The 20,963-nt window shown below is 40.9% G+C and overlaps 1 protein-coding gene across 5 annotated transcripts in view; it reads left to right on the forward strand.

Moving 5' to 3' along the window:
• Window positions 1-20,963, forward strand: part of pak5 (p21 protein (Cdc42/Rac)-activated kinase 5) — a 78,850-nt gene that overhangs the window by 49,347 nt on the left and 8,540 nt on the right. For all 5 annotated transcript variants that reach the window (XM_044106027.1, XM_044106028.1, XM_044106030.1 and 2 more), the window contains 8 exons: window positions 9,048-9,887; window positions 13,898-14,107; window positions 15,113-15,254; window positions 15,359-15,513; window positions 16,378-16,511; window positions 19,904-20,030; window positions 20,396-20,521; window positions 20,621-20,755. In XM_044106027.1, the coding sequence (XP_043961962.1) occupies window positions 9,048-9,887; window positions 13,898-14,107; window positions 15,113-15,254; window positions 15,359-15,513; window positions 16,378-16,511; window positions 19,904-20,030; window positions 20,396-20,521; window positions 20,621-20,755 (1,869 nt within the window). The remainder of the gene's footprint in view (window positions 1-9,047; window positions 9,888-13,897; window positions 14,108-15,112; window positions 15,255-15,358; window positions 15,514-16,377; window positions 16,512-19,903; window positions 20,031-20,395; window positions 20,522-20,620; window positions 20,756-20,963) is intronic.

The raw sequence follows: 20,963 nt of genomic DNA on the forward strand, positions 1-20,963 counted from the left end.
CATTTAATGAAAATATTTTTATTTTGAATAAATGTATTTATTTAGACATTTCCAAAGCAAAGAGGAAAGTAGTGGGGCATCACATGGTGCAGCGGTGCACTTCCAGAGTCTATAACATTCTCTGGAAGTGAGGTAGTTGTTTTGGGTTCAATTCCTGACCTTCAGACCTTTGATACATGTCTCACCCCTGTTCTATTTTCCCATTTCCCATCTGATTACTTTGAGTAAAGGTCACTAGCACCAAGTTATGTAAAAATAAGAATAGTGGAGTAGTTTAAGAGTAACTTCTGTATTATATTGTAATATATGAGCTTCTAAGATGACAATGATCAGCATTTTGAGAAAAGAAAGTATCAAGTAGCTATAGAAATGTGGGTTTTTGCAGCATGTTGCAATACAATTTCTGTTCAGCAGAGGGAGGTAGAGTACATTTCAAATCTTTTGAAATGAGTCAAGTTTTCATCTTAATCTCATGTTTTTTGTCAAGTCACGCATAAGAGTCATTTTATCATCTAAAACTATTTAAAGTCTAATATACATTGCTTCTGTTTGTGAATAATCACAGGTTGATCTTGTATAGTTCCTTTTTAATCAGCAGTGTAATGTGTCTGCTCCCGTACATTTTCTTTCTGATATCATTTTAGTCATAAAGCAGTCAATGAGCGTCATAAAACGGTCACTGGTGCAGTAGGATAGTTCACTGCAGGAAGAGCACAGCATAGTAGCACACTAGCGTTTGCGTATGAGTAAAACCCCATGCGTGTCTTTTCTTTCCTTCTTCCTGTCTTCCTCTCTTTCTTTCTTTGTTTTTTTTTTTTCCTCTGCAGCCTGAGTCGTGACAGAGAGCCACAGACTTGTGCCTGCACTGGGTTTAATACACAAAGGCTGGGTGGGAGAGGCAGAGAGTTGAGATGCAGATGGTGGTGGATGAATATTTTTGTTGCACCAACGTTCACTCGTTCTGCTTAAGTGCATCAGATAATGTCAAAAAGGAAAAAAAAACGAAAACATGGTGTGTGCAGCTACTGCTCCAGCAGGACTGTGAGAGTTGGGAGTGGGTGTACTGAGTGGGCGATGTTCCTGCAGTGTGCGTGTGTGTGTGTGTGTGTGTGTGTGAAGCAGAGATAAAGGCTGGAGGTGGGGTAGGTGATGAGCTTTAAGAGCATGATCACACGCTAACGCTAAAAAAAAAAAAAAAAAAAATTAGCCACTGAATCTGATCAAAGCGAAGCACAGGCATTGTTGGAATCCATTTTAGAGGCACAATATGACACAGATTTGCGGCACTTATGAATGTATTTAGGTTTGGAAGCTACTACTTTAGATTCACTGCGTTTAAAACTGCAGTCCTAATGACTGCGACTCGCTGCAGTAAGAACTAGCTCATCAAATTATATTACAATTAACTTTTTATTTTGTCTCGAGTATGGTCAGCTGGATGTCGATTTCATAAAATGTGTTGCTTTTTTTTTTTCCATCTTTAAATCCACAAAAAAGATTTATCACACAATGATATTATGTAATAAAGTGAGTAGTAATGTGGCAGCAGTTTAAAGATTTTTTTAAACAAAGTTTCTTGTTTTGGAAAAGTAATCTCTGAAGTGCTGTTTGGTTTGCACATTGTGACGATTCTGACTAGTCTTAATTACTCAATCTGCACCTCCTGATTACTGCTGCAAATATTTAAGCTGATTTTTTTTTATGTATCATTTACTATTATTGTAATTATTCTAGTTTGTGAGTCTTTTTTTAAAATTATTTGTATGGATAAAAGTACACATTTATTCTGGTGTCAGTCATCACAGCTTCTGTTATTTCAGTGCAAGGATTTATATTTGATGTATGTTTAGTATTAAATTTACAATCTAGGTTCAAAAATGCTGTGATTTTAGAAACGTTTATTTAACTGAATGATCTGTACTTCTTAATGTCAACTTTACAACTCTTTAAGCAAACAAAAAGTTTTCCCCGCACACATTTATTTATCACATCCAAGAGCACAAAGTTAAAAATAAATACGAATAAAAATGAACTATTTAGTATGCGTTTAACAAAAACAAAGAGACAGAGTTATAAATAAAATTAGATAAATTTGAAAATGTTAAGCTCAACCTGACAAAAAAGACGTAAAGTGAATGGATCTTAATTGCTGGAAAGACGATTCATAGAACAGAAAATAGACGCCAAAGTCTATTTTTCCAGTTTGGATGAAATAAATATTTCCCCAAAAGTGCACGTGTCAGTCAAACGATCACAAACCTTTTCTGTGTCATGTCTGGTTTGTAGAAAAATCTAAAGTAAATGCTTTGAGGTAAAACAAACTAAACGATTAATATACATTCACAAACATAGATTTGAATCAGATGCTTCTTAACATTCACCCCTTCATGTTCATTTCCGTCGTGCTGAAAGACTTTGGAGTAAATTGAACAAGGTGTGAGTGAATCTTCATCCAGACCTTGCAGCAGCGGACTGGACCGTTTTAGAAGCTCAAACAAAAGCTGCAGTGCGGAGGAGCATCCTCAGCTGTCCCGGGACCCTGCTGGCCAGCCAGGCGCGTCCTCCCAGCCCGGGTTCTGGGAAGGAGTCACGGGAAGGGCAAGCTCATTAATTATCTCCCCCTCTCTGCCTCCCTCCCATCTTTTCGTCACACCCTCCCTTCATTACCAGCAAGGTTAATCCCCCTCTTATCTCTCAATGGGCCTCATTTTTCATGCTCTCTTTCTACGTCACTCCCTCCCCTCACCTCCATCCTTTCCTATCTTTCTTTTTTTATTATTATTATTTAAGCTGACTCAGTGTCTTCCAACATCTCCCCCCTTTGTATAATTACCTTCCTAAAGAAAGTCGGTATTTTTCCTTCTCTTTCCTTTCCGCCTTTCCTTCCCGTTCCCGTGAAAAGGCCGTGCTGAGTTGAGAGAGTAGATCTATTACAGCTTATCACTAAAGGACAGGCCAACGGCGCACGCTGGTGAAATATAGCCGCTGTCACCGCCGCCGCTGAAGGCGACCCGTGCGCAAGGCTCGCCGAGCTGTAAGGACGACAGAAGACGACGGCGGGGGAGGAGGAGGAGGACGGAGGGCGAGCCGAGCCGAGCACAGGAGCCAATATCAGACCCTTAATTCAAATTAATGGGAAGATTCCCAAGCTTGATGCCGACCGTTTGACAGTGATTCGGCACACAATTAACCTTGTCTCTCCCTCTCGCCTTGGCACCTCTGTCCTCCTCTCGGTTTGAGTCGCCTGCCTTGTTCGTCTCGACTCTTTCCTCCCCCCGTCCGCCAGCCCGTACTTGTCATGCTCCTTTGACACGGCCCTTTTGATTATAAACCAAATGGGGATGATTATGTCTTATGAGATTACCGGCACTCCCTGATCTTGTTTGCCAATTGAATTAATTCTGAATCACTAACATCCTCTAATAGCGTGCCTTGATGCAGGAGCCTCATTTTGGAGATTTTCACCTAAGTAGAGTTGAGGCGAGACAAAATTTTAAGAAGGACTTTTTGATCTCTGACCTTTGTGACTTCAGTCCTTGCAGTGGCAGAGCCAGAGGGGTGACAGGGGTGGCATTTGCCACCCCCAACAGAGTCCTTGCCACCCCACTGGAAATGGTAATTTTAAAATATAATACTTATGAGATCGGCAAAGATTTGCCAGGAAAACTGTAATTTCCGACTGTCCCTGAAGGCAGCCCGATGCAGCAGCAGCTCACTGACGCTGTTCATTGGTTAAGCTGACATGTGGTTCCAGCTTGATCCAAAACACACCCGCGGCTTTAGAGTACACCGTTGAGGAGTTTTGCAGGTATTTACAACATTTTACCGCTCAGCGGTAACCGCTGTGTTACCTTCCTAATGAGAGGCGGCACTTGCTGTACATTTCTAAAAAGAAAAAAAAAAAAGAAGGTTGTGCACCGCTCACTAGTCCCTCGTTTATTATATTAGCCATGCTAGTGCTGATAGATCGTGTTTTAGACAGATTCTTTTAACATGTATTAGTGCACATGCTGCCCTGTAATGTTTTATTCATTTGGCCAGGATATATCTCCCAGCTCTTGCTTGAAATGAGTGTGGTGAGAATATGTGAAAAACCATTGTTAAGTTTTATAATGACTGAAATGTAAGTAGGCTATGTCATATGAAAGCTTTGAATTATAACCTAACTAGTTATATTAATTTAATTAATCTATTTTTATTTTAGCTAGCTACAGAAATCAGAGATTGGTCACCCTATATATGGACCCCTCTGACAAAGCCTTGCTCACCCTTTGGCCACCCCTTAAAAAAAGTCTAGCTCCGCCACTGAGTCCTTGTAGCACATATAGCAATAGCACAATATACAATAATGTAATAAAATTTGGTTTTAAAATGCAATAAAGCATAATTAAAACGGTATTTGTAATATCTGACATAAAATGCACTAAAATCTACATAACTTGTAGGTTAACACCCAGGATTCTGGCTGTGAGTGTGAAAAGGCAACTAAATGACCAAAAGTTCAGCATTTATCGACCTAAGTTTTGATTTAAATGTGTATAGAAACTAACGCAAACGGTTTTGATTGTTTACTACATAATGCGCAACATTATTACATGATCATTTCTTTAAAAAAAGAAGAAAAAAAAAGAGTTCCTTCTGAATTTTGTAGTAATCGACACAAAATGTGGTGATGTTATTGGATTTGTTGCAGAAAGCATCGCACAATGCGTTCAAGGATATGTTTTATTTTTACTACGTTATTACATATTGTGGTGCTACAGACCCGTGTTTACCTTGTGTGCTCCCCGCAACATCTGCACCCAGCGTGATAGATTTCCATTCGGTGACCTGTTTTACAGACCGTCCGCCCTGCAGCTAGGTTTTACTCTCTGCTTTTATGGCCCTTTTCACCTTGGGTTGCAGTTTACGGCATCAAGCAGCCTACAGCTGTCAGGCAGAAGAGAACAACTGGACTGTTAAAGTGGGGGAGCGAGGTTTGCAAAAATAATGAAACTAAAGGAGGGTCTGGTGTGTGGAAGCACAACTTCTGTTCGATAAATAATGACTTCTGGATATTGAATCCCCTGTTTGGCTCTTATCTAGAAGAATAAAGCACACGAATTCTCCCTATTGTCTAAAAACTACACTTGCATGGGCATTTTTAAAGTTTGGTGTCCTTGGGCTTTGAAAAATATGCTGAAAATGAGATATTTTCAACCCAGAAGTCTCGTCCAAATTGACTAAACAAAAACGCTTGATGAACTCCAACCCCCTTTAAGCCACGTTTACACATGAATAGACGTCTTCGTGTTTATACCGAAGGCCTTGAAATATCTTAAATCCGTTTTTAAAAAGTAAGATTGCCTTAAACGTGTTAGTCACAGATATTAACAGGTCTTGACAAGATTATTTAATTGTATAGTCTATGTTTTTCTTTTTTCTTGCGGGACTTTTCTGTCAGACAAAAGCTTGGTCAAACTCAGACATCTACACTGCGATAACTCACTGCTAACATACCCTTGCTAGCCAGCTACACACAATTCATTACTACTGATTTACATTGCTGTCATAGCAAATTGTAAATCCTGTCGGATTTCTAGGATAATAGTAGAATTATTCCCAGATCTGACCAACATCTTTGTGAGTGGAATCAGACGTAGCGTTCGTGCAACGTGTTGGGGTGCAGGCAGCGTGTGTGAACTGGTGGGAAAAAGATCAGATTTGAGGGTTTCCAAGTAAATCCAGAGTTGAGTTCATGATGAATCAGAGGCTAATTGTGAAGGAAGTGGAATGACACAAAAACGCCACTTCAGGAGTTACCTTGAGAACTAATTAATACGGAGCTATTATCCGACAACTATGAACATCTTCCTGATTAATATGATAAGATTCCGGGTTGTTTGTGGATCATTCAAAATGTTGTGTTGTCTGAAATCCTTTTCCATTTTCAAAAAGTTATATTTAAAAAATTTTTTTGATATTGTTCCGTAATTTAATGCCTTTATGATTTATTTCTTAGTTACTCTTATTGTAACCTCAGTGTTTCCTGTTGTTTTGGGGTTTTTTTCTTCCTATTTTTAGTTTTGTCATCGCAGTTAATACGACAGACGTGATGAGTCTGTGAGATCAGAGTAAGACTTCTGCTTTTATTAGCGGCAGGAAACCATCCTGTCACGGATGAATGAGACGAGGAGAGCGGTGTGCGTTTGCCATGACCACTTACAGCATCTGTGCCAGCAGAATACTATTGGGGAATCATCGTCTTGGGGTTTTCTGACACTCTGCCTCAGCACATGTGACACGAGACGCCACAGAGCGACAGCTGCGTGACTGTCAAAGAGTAAAAACTTGCTGATGCGACGCTCCTGCACTGGGAGTTGGGTTTAACAAACTCCTGCTTTAGAGGAAATGACTGACAAATATCCCTGCAAACAGTTTAGGTTGGTTTGTCGCCGTAAGCAAGATTACGGTTGCTGTCCAAGGAAATATAACTCTGTTTAAGTTTAGGGTTGCTAAACGTAAACAGCTTTCCTTAAAATTCAAAGTTGGTGGTGAAGTTTTCTTTTCCAAAGATAGATTATGAAATGTCAAACATAAATCAGGACGCTAATTATTTTGACAGCTCTGATGATTAAACCTCAGCCTATTTATAGTTTAGTTAGCTGAACTTTTAAATCTGCACTGCAATCACATTTAGGAGAAATGATTTGGGGGATTCTGGTGATTTTTGAGTATCTGCAACCAAAGTTTCGTGTTGGTTGTAGATGCTCAAAAAAAGAAAAATTGGAAAACTCGTGACGTGTATAATTTTTAAGTCACGGTTAAATAAATAGTTTGAAAAACACAATAGTGCTGCGAACTAATGTGAATATTGTGAGGACATTTCTATCCTATTCCTGTTTTCCTTTTTTTAATGCATGCTTCTCAGACTTATTTTTTTCAGAACATCAGATTTATTTAAATATTAACCGAAGACAACACAAGAAAACACTAAAGGCAGCTTTTAAATGAATGTGTTTATTATTAAGGGAGAAAAAAATCCAAACCTACACGGTCAGTTTAAGTTTCATGGTAAGTTTACACTTGTGCCACATTTTTGCATTTCTGAGTACCAGTTTGAACAGTTCTCTTTGAAATGTTAAATTTTTATAATCCTACCCCTACTTTAAGCTTGTCCTCATCTGTGTCTTCACCCAGTGTGGTGTGTTTCTTAGTCTTCATCACTCTGTTTGTTCACCGGAATAAATCTCTGGGGTTGTCAAAGAACATTAACATCTGTACTAATTTTGTGATTATGTGACCTGAAGGCACTGGATTTCATTTAAGGGTATTGGAGTGTGTTACGACCCGTCTAGGGGTGGCCAGATCCTAACATGAAGGATCCATCCTCTTCAGATCCCAAGCAGCCAACACACACAGTTGAACATTTTATAATGTTATTCATTTTAAAAAGATGTATTTTTGATTAAGATGCTACAAATGGAGCATATGGCTTCAGAGTGAGCTGTAATGCCGAAAACGACAAACAAACCATCTGAATATTAACCGAAACTTACCTAATTGAAAGCAAACAAACCCAATGACAAAAACTTACCTCCCTAACTAAGAAAAAACATGAGAAAACTAAACAAACATAAACGGCAGCTCGCTCCTACAAACTCCAGAACTTTTAACAGTGTGACCGATTGGGATGGGCTGAGGATATTATATCCGTCACCCCCAGGAGGCCACCAATTGGACGTCTTCGTCGTCTTCTGGGAACCAATCAGAGACAGGCACCTGCACATTCATATTTGCATAATTAAGTTGACGATGCCAGTCGTCACAGAGTAAAATGGGTTTAATAGAAATCCAGAAGTCCATAAGATTTTCATTTTGTAATAACTTTTGAAAACCACACTTTAAAAAAAAAAAAACCCCAAAAAACGTTTTTATTGCTAATATAAATATGGTAAAATTCTGGCAACTACAGCTGCCGGTATTTTACCATATATTAGAGACTTTTTTTTTCTTTTTAACAGTGCATATCTGCTTTTACCTTTTATTTCAATTAACAAAATGTGAAAAAGTTAAAGTGGTATGAAAACATTCGCAACTCACCACAGCCCGAAAACCTCTCAATAGACGATGTAACAGTTTAAATTTTTAAACAATCCCCACGGCTCAATAATTCCCTCGTCATTTGTTGTTCAAACATACTGTTTCATGGAACATTGAGACAAATTGAGAAAAGTATGGGAACAGGTTGCTTTCATGATGTGAAAGTACTGAGACTCAGCATCCTCACTGTACAAACTGTGTATAGGCACACACACACACACACACACTATGCATGCACGCGGATTACATTCATAGGTGCAAGGCTGCAGCTTCCGTCCCCACATGACTCACGGCACAGCCTTGTAAAAAAGGCTTAGCAAGGTAGGAGGGGATCAGCAGCACTCTTCCTGCGCTTTGAAGCAGATGCAAGCATGTCGGCCCTTTCTCCGCTCTCTCCCTGACTTACTCATTTCTTTGTAGGTGCATGTTGGTGTGCTCATTTGACTCGTAAGCATGAAACCCCACTTCACGATTATTAATGTAACCTGATCAGCCCACTGGAAATGAAGCTAATCTGTTGCGAGGGAAATGGAGCAGGAATTAGCACCTTTAATCCACAAAGCCTTTTTTTTTTTATTTTAGCTCATGAGGTATTTTGCCATTTATCTTAATGCACTTCTTAGCATGCTATTTTAAAAAATATATATTTTTAATTTTTATTTCTCATGATTAGTGGTTCCATAAACTGATGCCTGCTGTTCTTTTAGATGACTTTTACTGCAAGTGATGATTAATTTCATACTTGTTACGAAGCCCTGATACAGATGAATTGAAATTCCATCCTGAAAAACGTTTGCTGTAACGAAGGTTGATTGAACAAGAATTTCAATTCATTTTATTCACTTTCCAGCTTGGAATGAATTAATTGTAACTTTATCTACCAACCCAATGGCTGTCTCCCTCTGTGCTTTTATTTTTCAGGCTCTCTTGTGTGTTAAATGAAAATGTCTTTGTTCTTCATTTAGACCATTGTTCGAGGGAACCGGCCACCCAAAGATGCATCTATTAATGGCCTGCTAGAGGAGTTTGACAACATTTCAGTGACACGCTCCAACTCCCTGCGTAAAGAGAGCCCACCAGGCGTCCAGCAGGCTGGAATCAGCTCCAAGCCGTTAGGCAGTGGTCATCTCGCTGCTCTAGAGGAGAATGGATTCAACCATTACTACTCCCGCTACTCGTGTGATCTGGACACCTCCAGCAGGGACTTTTCCCTGGAAGCCGGCAAGCCAAGCTTCTCCATAGATGGAGACTGGGCTGTTGGGAGGCATTACCGGTTCACCAAGCAGAATGGCCATTCCCACCCTATCCGCAGCCCCTTCTACCCTGACGCCATGCCTCACAAATCAGACTATGGGAAGCTCCCGCCGGACTACCACACCTATTTGGAGAGCAAAGGGCGCTCGGCCGATGAGGTGGCCTCCACAGTCGGTAGCGGAGTGGGCTCCAGCGGCTACTACCGAGCGTCAGTTGGGGGCTCGTCCAGTCAGGACTACCGGGACACTTCAGTCGGCACGCCTTCCCGGGCCTCTCTTCACAGCGAGCAGATCAACTACCCGGACAGCGAGTGGAGCTACGGCGGCTTGCGGGACGAATATGACAAGAGACCCAAGAGCTCCTACGTGACCCAGACGAGCCCGACACCAGCTATCAGGCAGCGATCTCGGTCAGGATCCGGGTTGCAGGAGCAAAATGTTCCCTATGCTGCCACTGGGGCTTTGAGAAACCCTCCTCAGGCCCACCCATACAGTTCCTACACCTACCCTCGCCTCTCCGAGAGTCTCGCCAACTCGCAAACGATAGGCAAGGTGAGCGTTCAGAAACACAAAAGTTGAAGATTCTCCTAGAGAAAATCTTAAACATTGACAGGGATTTTTGTTTTAATGGTGTTTGCTTTAAACTGTCCAGTGATCAAATTATAGGAAACACGTTTCATCACGCCCCCTGACGAGCCTGTCGCAACATTTCAGAGAAAATTACACAGAAGTATCCCCACAGTTAGTTACATCTCTCGCCCACCTCCAGTTCTTTTTGAAAACCTACTCCTTCTGACTTTCCTCATTGTGATCCTTAACTGTAGTCTCTAGGTCTGATAGATGGTGTCAGCTTTAATTTACTCTTCCCTGAAGGAGGCAGGAACTGCCACATAAAGAATTACTGCTCTGCAGTGGCCGCTGTCGCTGCCAACAGATCAATTAATGCTGATATCGACTGATTGGACAGGAACGTAGAGCAAAAGGAATGGAGGAGAGTCGTTGTTCTGGACGGAATCAGACAGACACGAACGTACGAAGGGAGAAATCTCAATACAGAGAGTAAGACTGATCTTTCTATTCTAGTCCGGTTACATTTGGAAGACAATAATAAATGCTGCATGACAGGCCTAAAGGAACAATAATTCCTTTTATCACCGAGTTGAAAGAACCGAGATTGACAACTTACAGAAAAACTTTAGATTAGGTTGATTGTTTTTTTGTTTTTCCCTCCAGGGGGTCTTTTTGTGGGCTCTAGTGTCCCTTATATGACAGTAGGCTGACAGGAAGGGGGGATGAAGAGGGGGGACGACATGCGGCAAATGTCGGCCGGGTCCGGGAATCGAACCCACGACAGCCGTGTCGAGGACTCAAGGCCTCCAAATGTGGGTTGCGCTATCCACTACGCCACCACAGCACGCCCAGGTTGATTGTTTTCTGGTCCATTCACACAAGCATGTCATCTGCAAGGAAGTGGCACAATAGCAATGCAGTTATACCAATGTCATGTTGAGAATACATAGAATTAGATGTAGAGCAGATATGTACTTACATTGTAGTGAATATAATTGTCAATAGAAAATGTCCACTCATGTTTGAGTATATGGTAGGTGTGACAATACAGCCGGCTCACAAGACCAGACTATACAGGATGTTAGGTTCAGGAGAACAAGACCAGACAAGAATTTAACAACATTATTTAAACAACAAAAACAAAGAATCCCTTTTTATTCTTCCCTACAAATATTCAGTGTTTGGCAATCTATTTTCAAAAGTAATTAGTTAAAGTTACTAGTTACTTAAAAAAAACCCCAACAAAAACAAATCTGGTAACTATAACTCATTTACCCACTTAGGAACTGAGTTACTATACTGTAAAAGAGTAACTATTACGTTGCTTAAAACGAAAAGAACATGTTTACATATGTAAAAGCATTTTGGGTGCTGTCTTACCAGAACTTGAAAATATGTATGTTCAAATATTTCTCATAAAGCTGAATCAATTAAAAGGACACTGAAGAGAAGGGACTAAAACAGAAAACTCTGTCCACTAATGGCTGTGCTGTGCAAAACGGCATCGCCCTTTCTGCTTCCTACACCGAGCTGGCAGGCAGTTTTAACATAAAATCAGCTTCATCTCACTACACATCACTACATCCCAGAAATGTGAAAATGCATTTTGAACCCACACTTTGACTCTCTCGAATGGTAACTTAAGGTATCTGCATTCACAGTCTGACTAGTAGGAATAATAATTTAAGATATCAGTTGCACTTTGGCGAGTCAAAATTGGATTCTTCATTTGAAAGGTTTCACATCCACTATTAATATTCAAAATCTCTTTAACGTAATAAGGCGAATCAAAATGACCATTCTTAGACATTTGAGTTTATTACCTTCACATCCATAATAATAGCTTAAACTTACAAGACAAGGTCACCTGCTGAGAGCAACAGGATAGCGCTTTGCTACACAGACTTCACTTTGACAAGATTTATTCTTGTATATACTTCAAGAATACATAAAGTATTCTTGAAAAATGGTTGTAAACTGCAGTAGCAAATCCAGAAATCGCCTTTCACAAATAACAAAGTATCTCAATATTGGGTCCTAAAATAACCGCCTTTTCTGTGAATGAACTGTTCCAAGCCAATCTCGCGAGGAGTTATGTTTTCCTTTAGTAGAAAACAGTCAAATTGCTGTAACATCAGGCGGTGAAATATGATCATGAGCGAGAGAAAAGTGGTCATTTCGTAAGGTGTGTGAAGTCTTCGGAGCTATCGAAGCCTCATTACGCTCATTATTATCGTTATCACAGCTCACCCACTTCGCTTCCTTCCTCACAGTAAGTCGGGCGGCGGAGAGGGAAAACTGGGTTTGCTGATGCAGATCCCAGGGTGCTGCAGCGAAAACCCATTTAACCTGTGCGCCTCAGTACATAGCCACTCTGAGGAAAAACAGCCAGAGAGAATGCAATAGTGGCAGAAAAGTGATTCGGGAGAAGGTCATTTTTCTGTTTGTTTTTTTTTTTCTTTTTTGTTGTTTATCGACACAATTATTTATTTTTGCACAACGCAAGTTTGGGCATTTGTATTCATCCATTTATTTTTGCACAGACTCATGAAATGTGCAACAAAGGTATAATGTTTCTAATTTCATTTGAAGGCACAAAATAATGTTTAAATCCAAAACTTTAAAAGGGTCCAAAGATATAAAGGCTTATTATAAAACTGCTGACATGGCATTTTCCTATTTTGAGCATTACAGTAGCAGCATTTGGAGTTCCTCTCCAAATGATGACTATGTGAGAGTTAATGCGCTTAGTGTTTTCTTCGATTGTTTATGATCGTGCTCAAAAAGGAATAATGAGGGGGCGGGAGGGTAGCACAGCCCACCCTTCTCTTCCCCCTGCAACCATTTCTTCTTTTCCTATCCGTCAGCCCACTCACACCCCCACAGCCGAAAGCAAATCCTTCTCTTTCCTCCGCTATTGTCGGGAGCTGTTTGGGATGTAATCGTAGACAGCATGGAGTCTCCTCTCCCCTCTCTCTGCCTCCGTGTTTCGTGCCGGAGTGCGAGAGCTCAGTGCGGCAGCTCTCGGTGACAAATTGATGTTGCGGCACTTTCCCTTTCTGCAGCCTTAGCATAAAACTGGCCGAACGATGTTCCACCGCGGAATTCAATTTCACAGTTGAGTTGGGTTGTTGATTACCCTGCCAAACTCAGATTAATGTGCGTTTAACCAACATGGATCAGGAGACCCTTGGCTGACAGCCAGCTTACAGCGCCGGCCGACTCCGGGTGAGGCTGGGAACGAGACTGAGGGGGGCAAATAAGTAACGGGGGCTCCCGGCTCCCCCTCCAACACCTGCCGCGCACTGATTGATTGAAAGAGTCCAAACCATGTAATTATACACCATCCCAACACATCAGGACTCCTCCTCCTGCCCTGTCTGTACACATGTGGGAGTGTATATGTGTCAGGGTAAAGACAAATGGCACAGAAGGAACCCAATAAAAGGGAGTTTTAATTTACTCTCAGTGTACTTGTGAAGAATAAAAAAAAAAAAAAAAGAAAAGAAAATGCCGGTGGAGCATCATTCCTGGAAGGTGTGGCGTAAGTAATTTAATTTAGTCTGAGACTCACAGCGCTGTCACTTTTTTCACCGTTGCGGTCTTTGTGGCTAATATTTGTTATATAAATTCCTATATTTTTCCTTTAAACTCGTATTACGTACACGAATGTTTAAAACACATCACACATTCATATATGCTTCACATTTTCTTCATCTATCCATATCCAGACATTTATTAGGTAAATTACAGTTAAAAAAAAAAACCCATTTCACTCTACCTCAGGCGCCAATGAAATGCTGCACGGTTTGTTGGTAAGTCACCTGTTCTGCAACAATTTGTAACTTTGCATGATACTTCTATTCTAATACTCCTTTCCACATTTTTTAAAATTTAACATGTCAACATGTTTGACTGGAGATCCCTGTTATGAATTGTCTTTTCATCTGTATGTTAGGTTTAAATTACCGTCACTGGCCCTTTTCTTTCAGGGTGATTACGAGCGTTCGTCGCGTGACGAAAGTCCCCAAGTCGCAGGTGGAGACACCTATCTTCGAGGGCCTCTCAAGCTACCTCAGAGCCACATCAAGCCGCCTGGCTACCCACCAGCACACCTCCCTTACCCCCCCATGTTTCACCACTACAAGCCCTCGCCGTACCATCATCCTCCCTCCCAGCCCAGCCCACCGTACACCCCGCAGGTACAGTTCGGTCCGGTCTTCTGACAAAAACACGCTTTTAAGTATAAGTAACATTTACTGACTGTGTAATAATAATAACAGCGTTTTTCTGTTTTTTTTATTATGTGGCAATTATTTTCTGCTAAATTATGACAAAAAGGGAATTTTTATGAGGGTGCCCACACACACGCACATCCTTAAAGGGTTTTTAAAAGTCTTAAAATCATGTATCTAAAATGAAGACCTTAAGATTCAAATTCAGTTCAATTTCACAAATGCTTTATTGATCCCAAAGGGAAATTAAATCTTGTTTTAACCCATGTCAATTAGGCGATGGTTGTTTGCACCAAAGATCTCCTGTAGAGGTCTGTATTACAGCGGCTTTGAAAAAGCCTCTGATTAAAGACACTCTGGTTTTCTCAGGTAGTTTCATGAAAAGGATCAGGGTTGCTCACAATTTTCTTGATTTTAATCTATATAAAATCATCTCCAGAAGTTTCACATTTAAATTTCTTAAATTCATAAAGAAAAGCAAGTTAGCCTTTAACATGTCAATTACAGGCCCTGAGTTTGGTCTTGGCAGAGGGATTTGATCTGCGCGTCTTTTTTTTCTGTCTGGAAGAAGTTTGAGTCGCAGTCAGACGTCTTCATTGCATTCTTCTGACCCGATACGGCAGATGAGATATGCGATGACACTAGCTAGCATGGCCAAGTGTAAATTTGCCGCACGTCGGCTGGGCAAGGTTTGTACATTTTTGTGAAGATATAGGTTTTAAATTTTATTCATAATGATCTAAATATGCCTTTGAAGACACTTAAAAGTGAGTTGGCGAAACCTACCGAGACCCTATTTGTGGTATCAACTCACGAGTCTAATTTTGGCACTTTTTTTTTTTTTTTTTTTTTTTTCTTTCTTTCTGTGCTCAGAACTTTCTCTAAAAACAGAATCCCACCAAAATGGCAAAAGCCAAGTGTCTCTATTCTTTTTGTTTTGACTTGCATGTGAATGTCTCTGCGTTCATCCAGGGGGCCTACTCGCAGCCTTCATCCCCTTACGTACCCCCAGGGGCTTATCCTCCTCCTTCGTGGGGGTCAAGCTCAGACACGCAGCCTTCCAGAGTCTCCCATGAGCAGTTCAGAGCCGCACTCCAGCTGGTGGTCAACCCAGGTGAGAACGGCAGAAAAGAAGCCACAGATGGACACTGTGGCTTCCTCGGAGTGGGATTATTATTTTATTTTTTTTTGTAAAGAAAAGGCTTTGCTCGCCAACAGGCGACCCTCGGGAATACCTGGACAACTTCATCAAGATTGGCGAGGGCTCCACGGGGATCGTGTGCATCGCCAGCGAGAAGCACAGCGGCAAGCAGGTGGCGGTCAAGAAGATGGACCTCAGAAAACAGCAGAGGAGAGAACTGCTCTTTAACGAGGTGAGTGGGGGAGGAAAACAAATACTGACACGGCTCAACCTTACTGCTAACTTTGTAATGTTCATGGGGGATTATCCCAGTGGGTTTGTTTCCATGAGGAATTTAATGGCTTCATTTTGGATCCCTGCACGGCTGTTATTTGTCACAGATTGTTGACGTCTTAAATAAGCAGCAGCCGAACTGGAGCTGGTCTGCGTAGCATCATCAAACATGCTGCTTTGTGTGGAACACACAAAAAATAAATCTCTTTTGTCAGGTAATAAAAAATAAAAAAAGTTAATCTCACCACAGTTTTTTTTTTTTTTTTTTTTAAATATAGCGAAGGCAATTCAATTACTAAGACATTTCTGTATCTGCAATTGCATTTATTTGCAAATTGAGCAAGTGTTCACTCCGAAAGCCTTAAGCGAGTAATCTATTCAGAGATGTGCGTGCACACAGCAGACCTAACTGGGAATTATTATTATTATTTTTGTCTTACAAGTCGTCACAAGCTGCTCAGTGGTTCTAATGTTACATGGAGACTGAAGTGGACCTACAGACCGGTTCTGGTTTCTGTGCTGTGGAGAGACAGAGTGCATGGATAAAGACCGCGTTGGTTCCCATGTAATCCTATTATTTCTGAATGTAATCCCATTAAGGTTAAACCTGCATCAGAAGGGAAACGTTACATTTTATCCAATAAATTGCAAGTTATAGTTATTACATGGCAAAACTGTAAGATGTTTTTTTTTTTTAGAAGATATTTTATTTTCACTTGTGACATTTCAAATAAATTGTAGTTCATTTGACACCGATTGTTGAACATATGACTTCTTTAGCAAGTAATTTACACGCAGCCTTTTCCATCCTCCTCTGCTGAAGGTGGTGATCATGAGGGACTATCATCATGAAAACGTTGTGGACATGTACAACAGTTACTTGGTGGGAGACGAGCTGTGGGTGGTCATGGAGTTCCTGGAGGGCGGGGCGCTCACCGACATCGTGACTCACACCAGGTAACCAAACACGCTTCATAAATACGGCTTAGAAATCACTGCTGGCATGTGAAGAGCTTTGGTTTGAGGCTTCATATCAGTAAAGACTCATGGGTTTTAAAGGTACTTCCACAATCATTTTATTCATTTAGTTATTTTTGTTTGTTTTGGAGCCAGAAAAGTGAAATATTTTGAGTGAAGCCAGCAGCATAATTGGTTTATCTGCACCTTAAGTGTTATTATTAGTAACATCTGTAATAGAATAGTAGTAGAAGTTGCATCTTGACTTTCTAGTCAAGATTTTTAGGTATTTTTAGGTTTTTATTTCACTAACATGTTTATTTTACCAGGAAGTAATTTTGAACTGAAGTATATAATTAAACATATTATTCAACATTTTTGCTGTCCTGCTATAAGCAGGTAGTCCTAAAAGTCCTTAGACATCTGGCTAAAGGTTAACTGACTTTAGAGTTATTAGAGTAACTGAAAAGCAGATTATGTTACACATTTTATTTCATTTTATTTCATTTCCATTGTAATTTTCTTTAATTTGGCAATGATAACTACTAGAAATTTGATCATGGTTTTCAATCAAATTGGTAATTGTTCTTTAGTACTCATCCACACAAAAAATGTAAGAAAACAGCAACTTTAAAAAGAATATAACTGAACTCTAAAAGAAACTGCATAACAAACGACTAGTTCAAACCATAGAAACCTGGAAATGCCCATCCAGTGTATCTGGGTGGGCATATTAGGAAACATAATAAAGGTGGATAAGTTCAGTCCAAAACCGGCTCAACAGTTTAAGAAGATTTTCTTTTCCCACTCACCAACTTTCTAAATAGTGATAGTGTAGCCGAGTTGTGTATCTAAGTGGCCTTCCTCATTGTTTTAAGCTTACTTTGGGCTCGGTGTGTAATTACAGTCATTTGCGTTGAGTGTCAGCAGTAACGCTGCACGGTGTCGGCTGCTAATAACACGCTTTGTTGGGGCCGAGCACCACTGCTGCCGTGAAGGACTTTGAACGCTCTCCCACGCAGATGTTTGCCTGTTTGTGTGTCGAGTGTGTGTGTGTGTGTGTGTGTGTGTAAGGGAGAAAGTTTAGGCATGCATGAATGCTTCTGGAAATACTGATGGAGAGATTGGTGAAAAAACCCCAAAAAACCCAGAACCAAAACGAAAATCTCAACAAATCTCATTCATCTGAGGAATTATTTATCATTCTTGGATTTACTGATTTTACCTGATGGAGTTTTGATGAAAACTATAAGAGTAAATTAAAAATATATATGTGTATTATAGCGTATTTTCAGTCCAGCTGAAATCTTCCCAGTGTTTCTGTGAAGCTCTTTGTCCGCAGGTTGCACATTGTGGCCTCATCAGTTTCTTCTGCTCTTGTCAGCCAGCTTACACACTCAAGTGTAACACACACACCTACACACACCAGCGCGCACGCCTACACACACACACACACACACACGCAGATGCACACATTCTTTCAGTCATGTTACCAGCGGCACAATTAATTATCATAGTGTAGATTTCAATTAGAATTTTACTCATTTAATGAGTTTTTTATTTTTAAATCTATATAATAAGCTGCATTTTTTTTTTCATTCATGCGTTTTTCTTTTTCTCCTTGACAAGCTTTCCAGGCTCATTAAAGTTGTTTTGCACATTGTCAAACAATTTCCTTTTTCAGTGATCATGTTTTTCCACTGTTCACCTGTGTGTGTGTGTGTGTGTGTGTGTGTGTGTGTGTGCGTGTGCATGTGTGTGTGTGTGTGCTAAAGAGGGAGAGTATGAGTGGAGGCTGGGGGGAGATTGCAGAGGTGATTTGTTTTTGCGTACTCCTCTCAATCCTGTTCATTTTAAGTTAACTAGATGGTGTTTTTTCCCCTCTATTTGCTGAGAGCTCATTAAACTCCTGTGATTGGAAAAGCATACATGTGTGACGGAAATAAAATAACAACAACGAAAAAAAATTAAGAAGAAGGAAAGAAATCTGCGCCAACCTAAACGATGATATGTGTGTGCCTGCTTAAAACATTTGTGTGTTTGCGTGTGTGTGTGTGTGTGTGCATGTTTGTCACAATGAAACTTTTTTCTTCTTTTGAGTAAATCCTTTTACAGGAGAAGAGTGCGCACTGTATTTGCACGCACATGCAGGCGCAACGCCGTTGAGTTTCCCACAAATATAAAGGAGGCGAGATCAGCACGCAATCTCTCAGAAAAGGCACAGGATGGCCAGGCCAGCTGGGTCTGGATGTTAATGTTCAGTGAGGCTGTGTGGGCTCAGTCGGATGAACTGCATCGCCCCGTCTCTCCATATGGGACCCTCCTGCCTGCTTGAACATCCTGGCTGCAGCCGCTCCAGGCTACAGGGGGATGTTTAACAAACTGCATCTCTAAACCACATCTCTTTGTTCGGCTAACGTTCGGTTTCTATAGGACTTTAAAATGAAGACTTTCACGTCTGAAGGTGTGTTCTGTTAGTCACTAATTAAAAGAATGGATAAAATATTTGCGTTGTTATAAAAGGTGGCATTTTTCTGATGGATTAAGCAATGTGTGGTATGGCTTGAGTAAAATGCAACAAAATTGGTGCAGAGTTGCTGTTTTGCTCACTCTGTGCAGAACAAAACGAAGCCTGGATTCAAATCGAGGACCTTTCCCCCCACAAGGCAACATTATATGCAGCCTGATATTTCACACAGTTATGCCCAAAATTACATTTACAGGGTTTTGTTCTCAAGAGAAAATGTATGCACTCAACCCATGGGAGATTATTTTTATTCAACAAAGACGCTTCTTTTGGAAAATCAGGCATTTCTCAAAAAAGATAATAGTCATAATGTCCATATTATGTCACATGGCATGTCAAAAATTATTGATACCCTTCTCAGTAATCAATCTAAAGAAGTATGATTTCCATGGCAGATTTCAGATTAGCTGTATTGATCAATAAAGTTAGTGCCTCTGCAAGAGGTGTGGAAGTTATTTGTTACTCAAGATGGCAAGACCAAGTTCATTCAAACTCAAAACATGACCGTTTTTCAGCTTCTGTGCATGCAGCACGCCCACTCCAAACGTCTGACCAATTATATCTGTCCGACGCCACACTACAAAAAAAATGACCTGATGAAACGTTCTGCTTTCTGTGGAATACATAAAGGTGTAAGAAGATGACATTAGCAGGTGTTAGCTCACGTAGCCAGCCCTCTGTCACCTGCGTAACAGAAATGCAGATAGTAGCGTTGTCAACTGAATCACTTGGCGTCTGATTCAAAGTGCTCAAATCTGCAGAAGTCTGACGTAAAACTGTTCCAGTATTGAATGCCCAGCTTCCTTCTTTTACCTTTGCGGTCTGGTTACCGACCCGCGCCTACAGCTGCGTTTGCTTCTTGCAGGATGAACGAGGAGCAGATTGCGACGGTGTGTCTGTCGGTGCTGAGAGCTCTGTCCTACCTGCACACACAGGGCGTCATTCACCGAGACATAAAGAGCGACTCCATCCTACTGACCAGCGACGGCAGGGTAAGTGCAGTTCACACGATCTTTTTAGGCAGTCGAGCAGTTTGTCCTTAAAGGTACTCCAGGCTTTGGCCACTTATTGACATTAATGCACTCTGACCTGCTTCGGGGGTGCTCTTCTTCACTTGTATGCAGGCAGTGTGAGAAATTCATCAATTACAACTCGTGCCCGAGTAATTAAATCCTACATAATGCCTCCTAACTACTTGATAAGACATGATTAACTGAGGCATAATTAACTGCTAATAGGAGAGATTAGTGTCTTCTCTCCAAGCTTTTTATCACACGGGGTCAGGATAATTCTGATCTAATATATTTCCCACTACATGTCCTGGTGGCATATCTGCATGTGTGTGTGTGTTTTTCAGATCAAGCTGTCAGACTTTGGCTTTTGTGCCCAAGTTTCCAAAGAGGTGCCGAAGAGGAAATCTCTTGTGGGCACTCCCTACTGGATGGCACCGGAGGTCATCTCAAGAATACCTTACGGGACTGAGGTCAGAACATGTGGACCCGTGTTACCGTACCTTCACAGAGGTGGTTGGTTGTGAGAGGGTTTCACGAGTAGTAACGCATCGGTTTCTTTGGGTGTCAAGGTGGACATCTGGTCTTTAGGCATTATGGTGATCGAGATGGTGGACGGAGAACCCCCTTACTTTAACGAGCCCCCTCTGCAGGCCATGAGGAGGATACGAGACAACCTTCCCCCACGGCTAAAGGAATCCCACAAGGTACGGAAAGAAACAGGGCAGGATTATTCACGAAAAGGTGGAAGTACATAGTTATCAGTTCACTGGTTGTTTGTTTTGTTTACAGTTTTATTTGGCAACATTTAGCAATTTGGTTAGCAGAGTTTGACCCAGACTCAACAAAAGCGGGAATAACAGTGAATGAAGTATGGTAAGGGTAATCAAGGTGAAAGGGATTAGGGGAAAATGC

This window comes from Gambusia affinis, linkage group LG22, assembly GCF_019740435.1.
Source record: "Gambusia affinis linkage group LG22, SWU_Gaff_1.0, whole genome shotgun sequence".
In the NCBI taxonomy this organism is placed as follows: Eukaryota; Metazoa; Chordata; class Actinopteri; order Cyprinodontiformes; family Poeciliidae; genus Gambusia; species Gambusia affinis.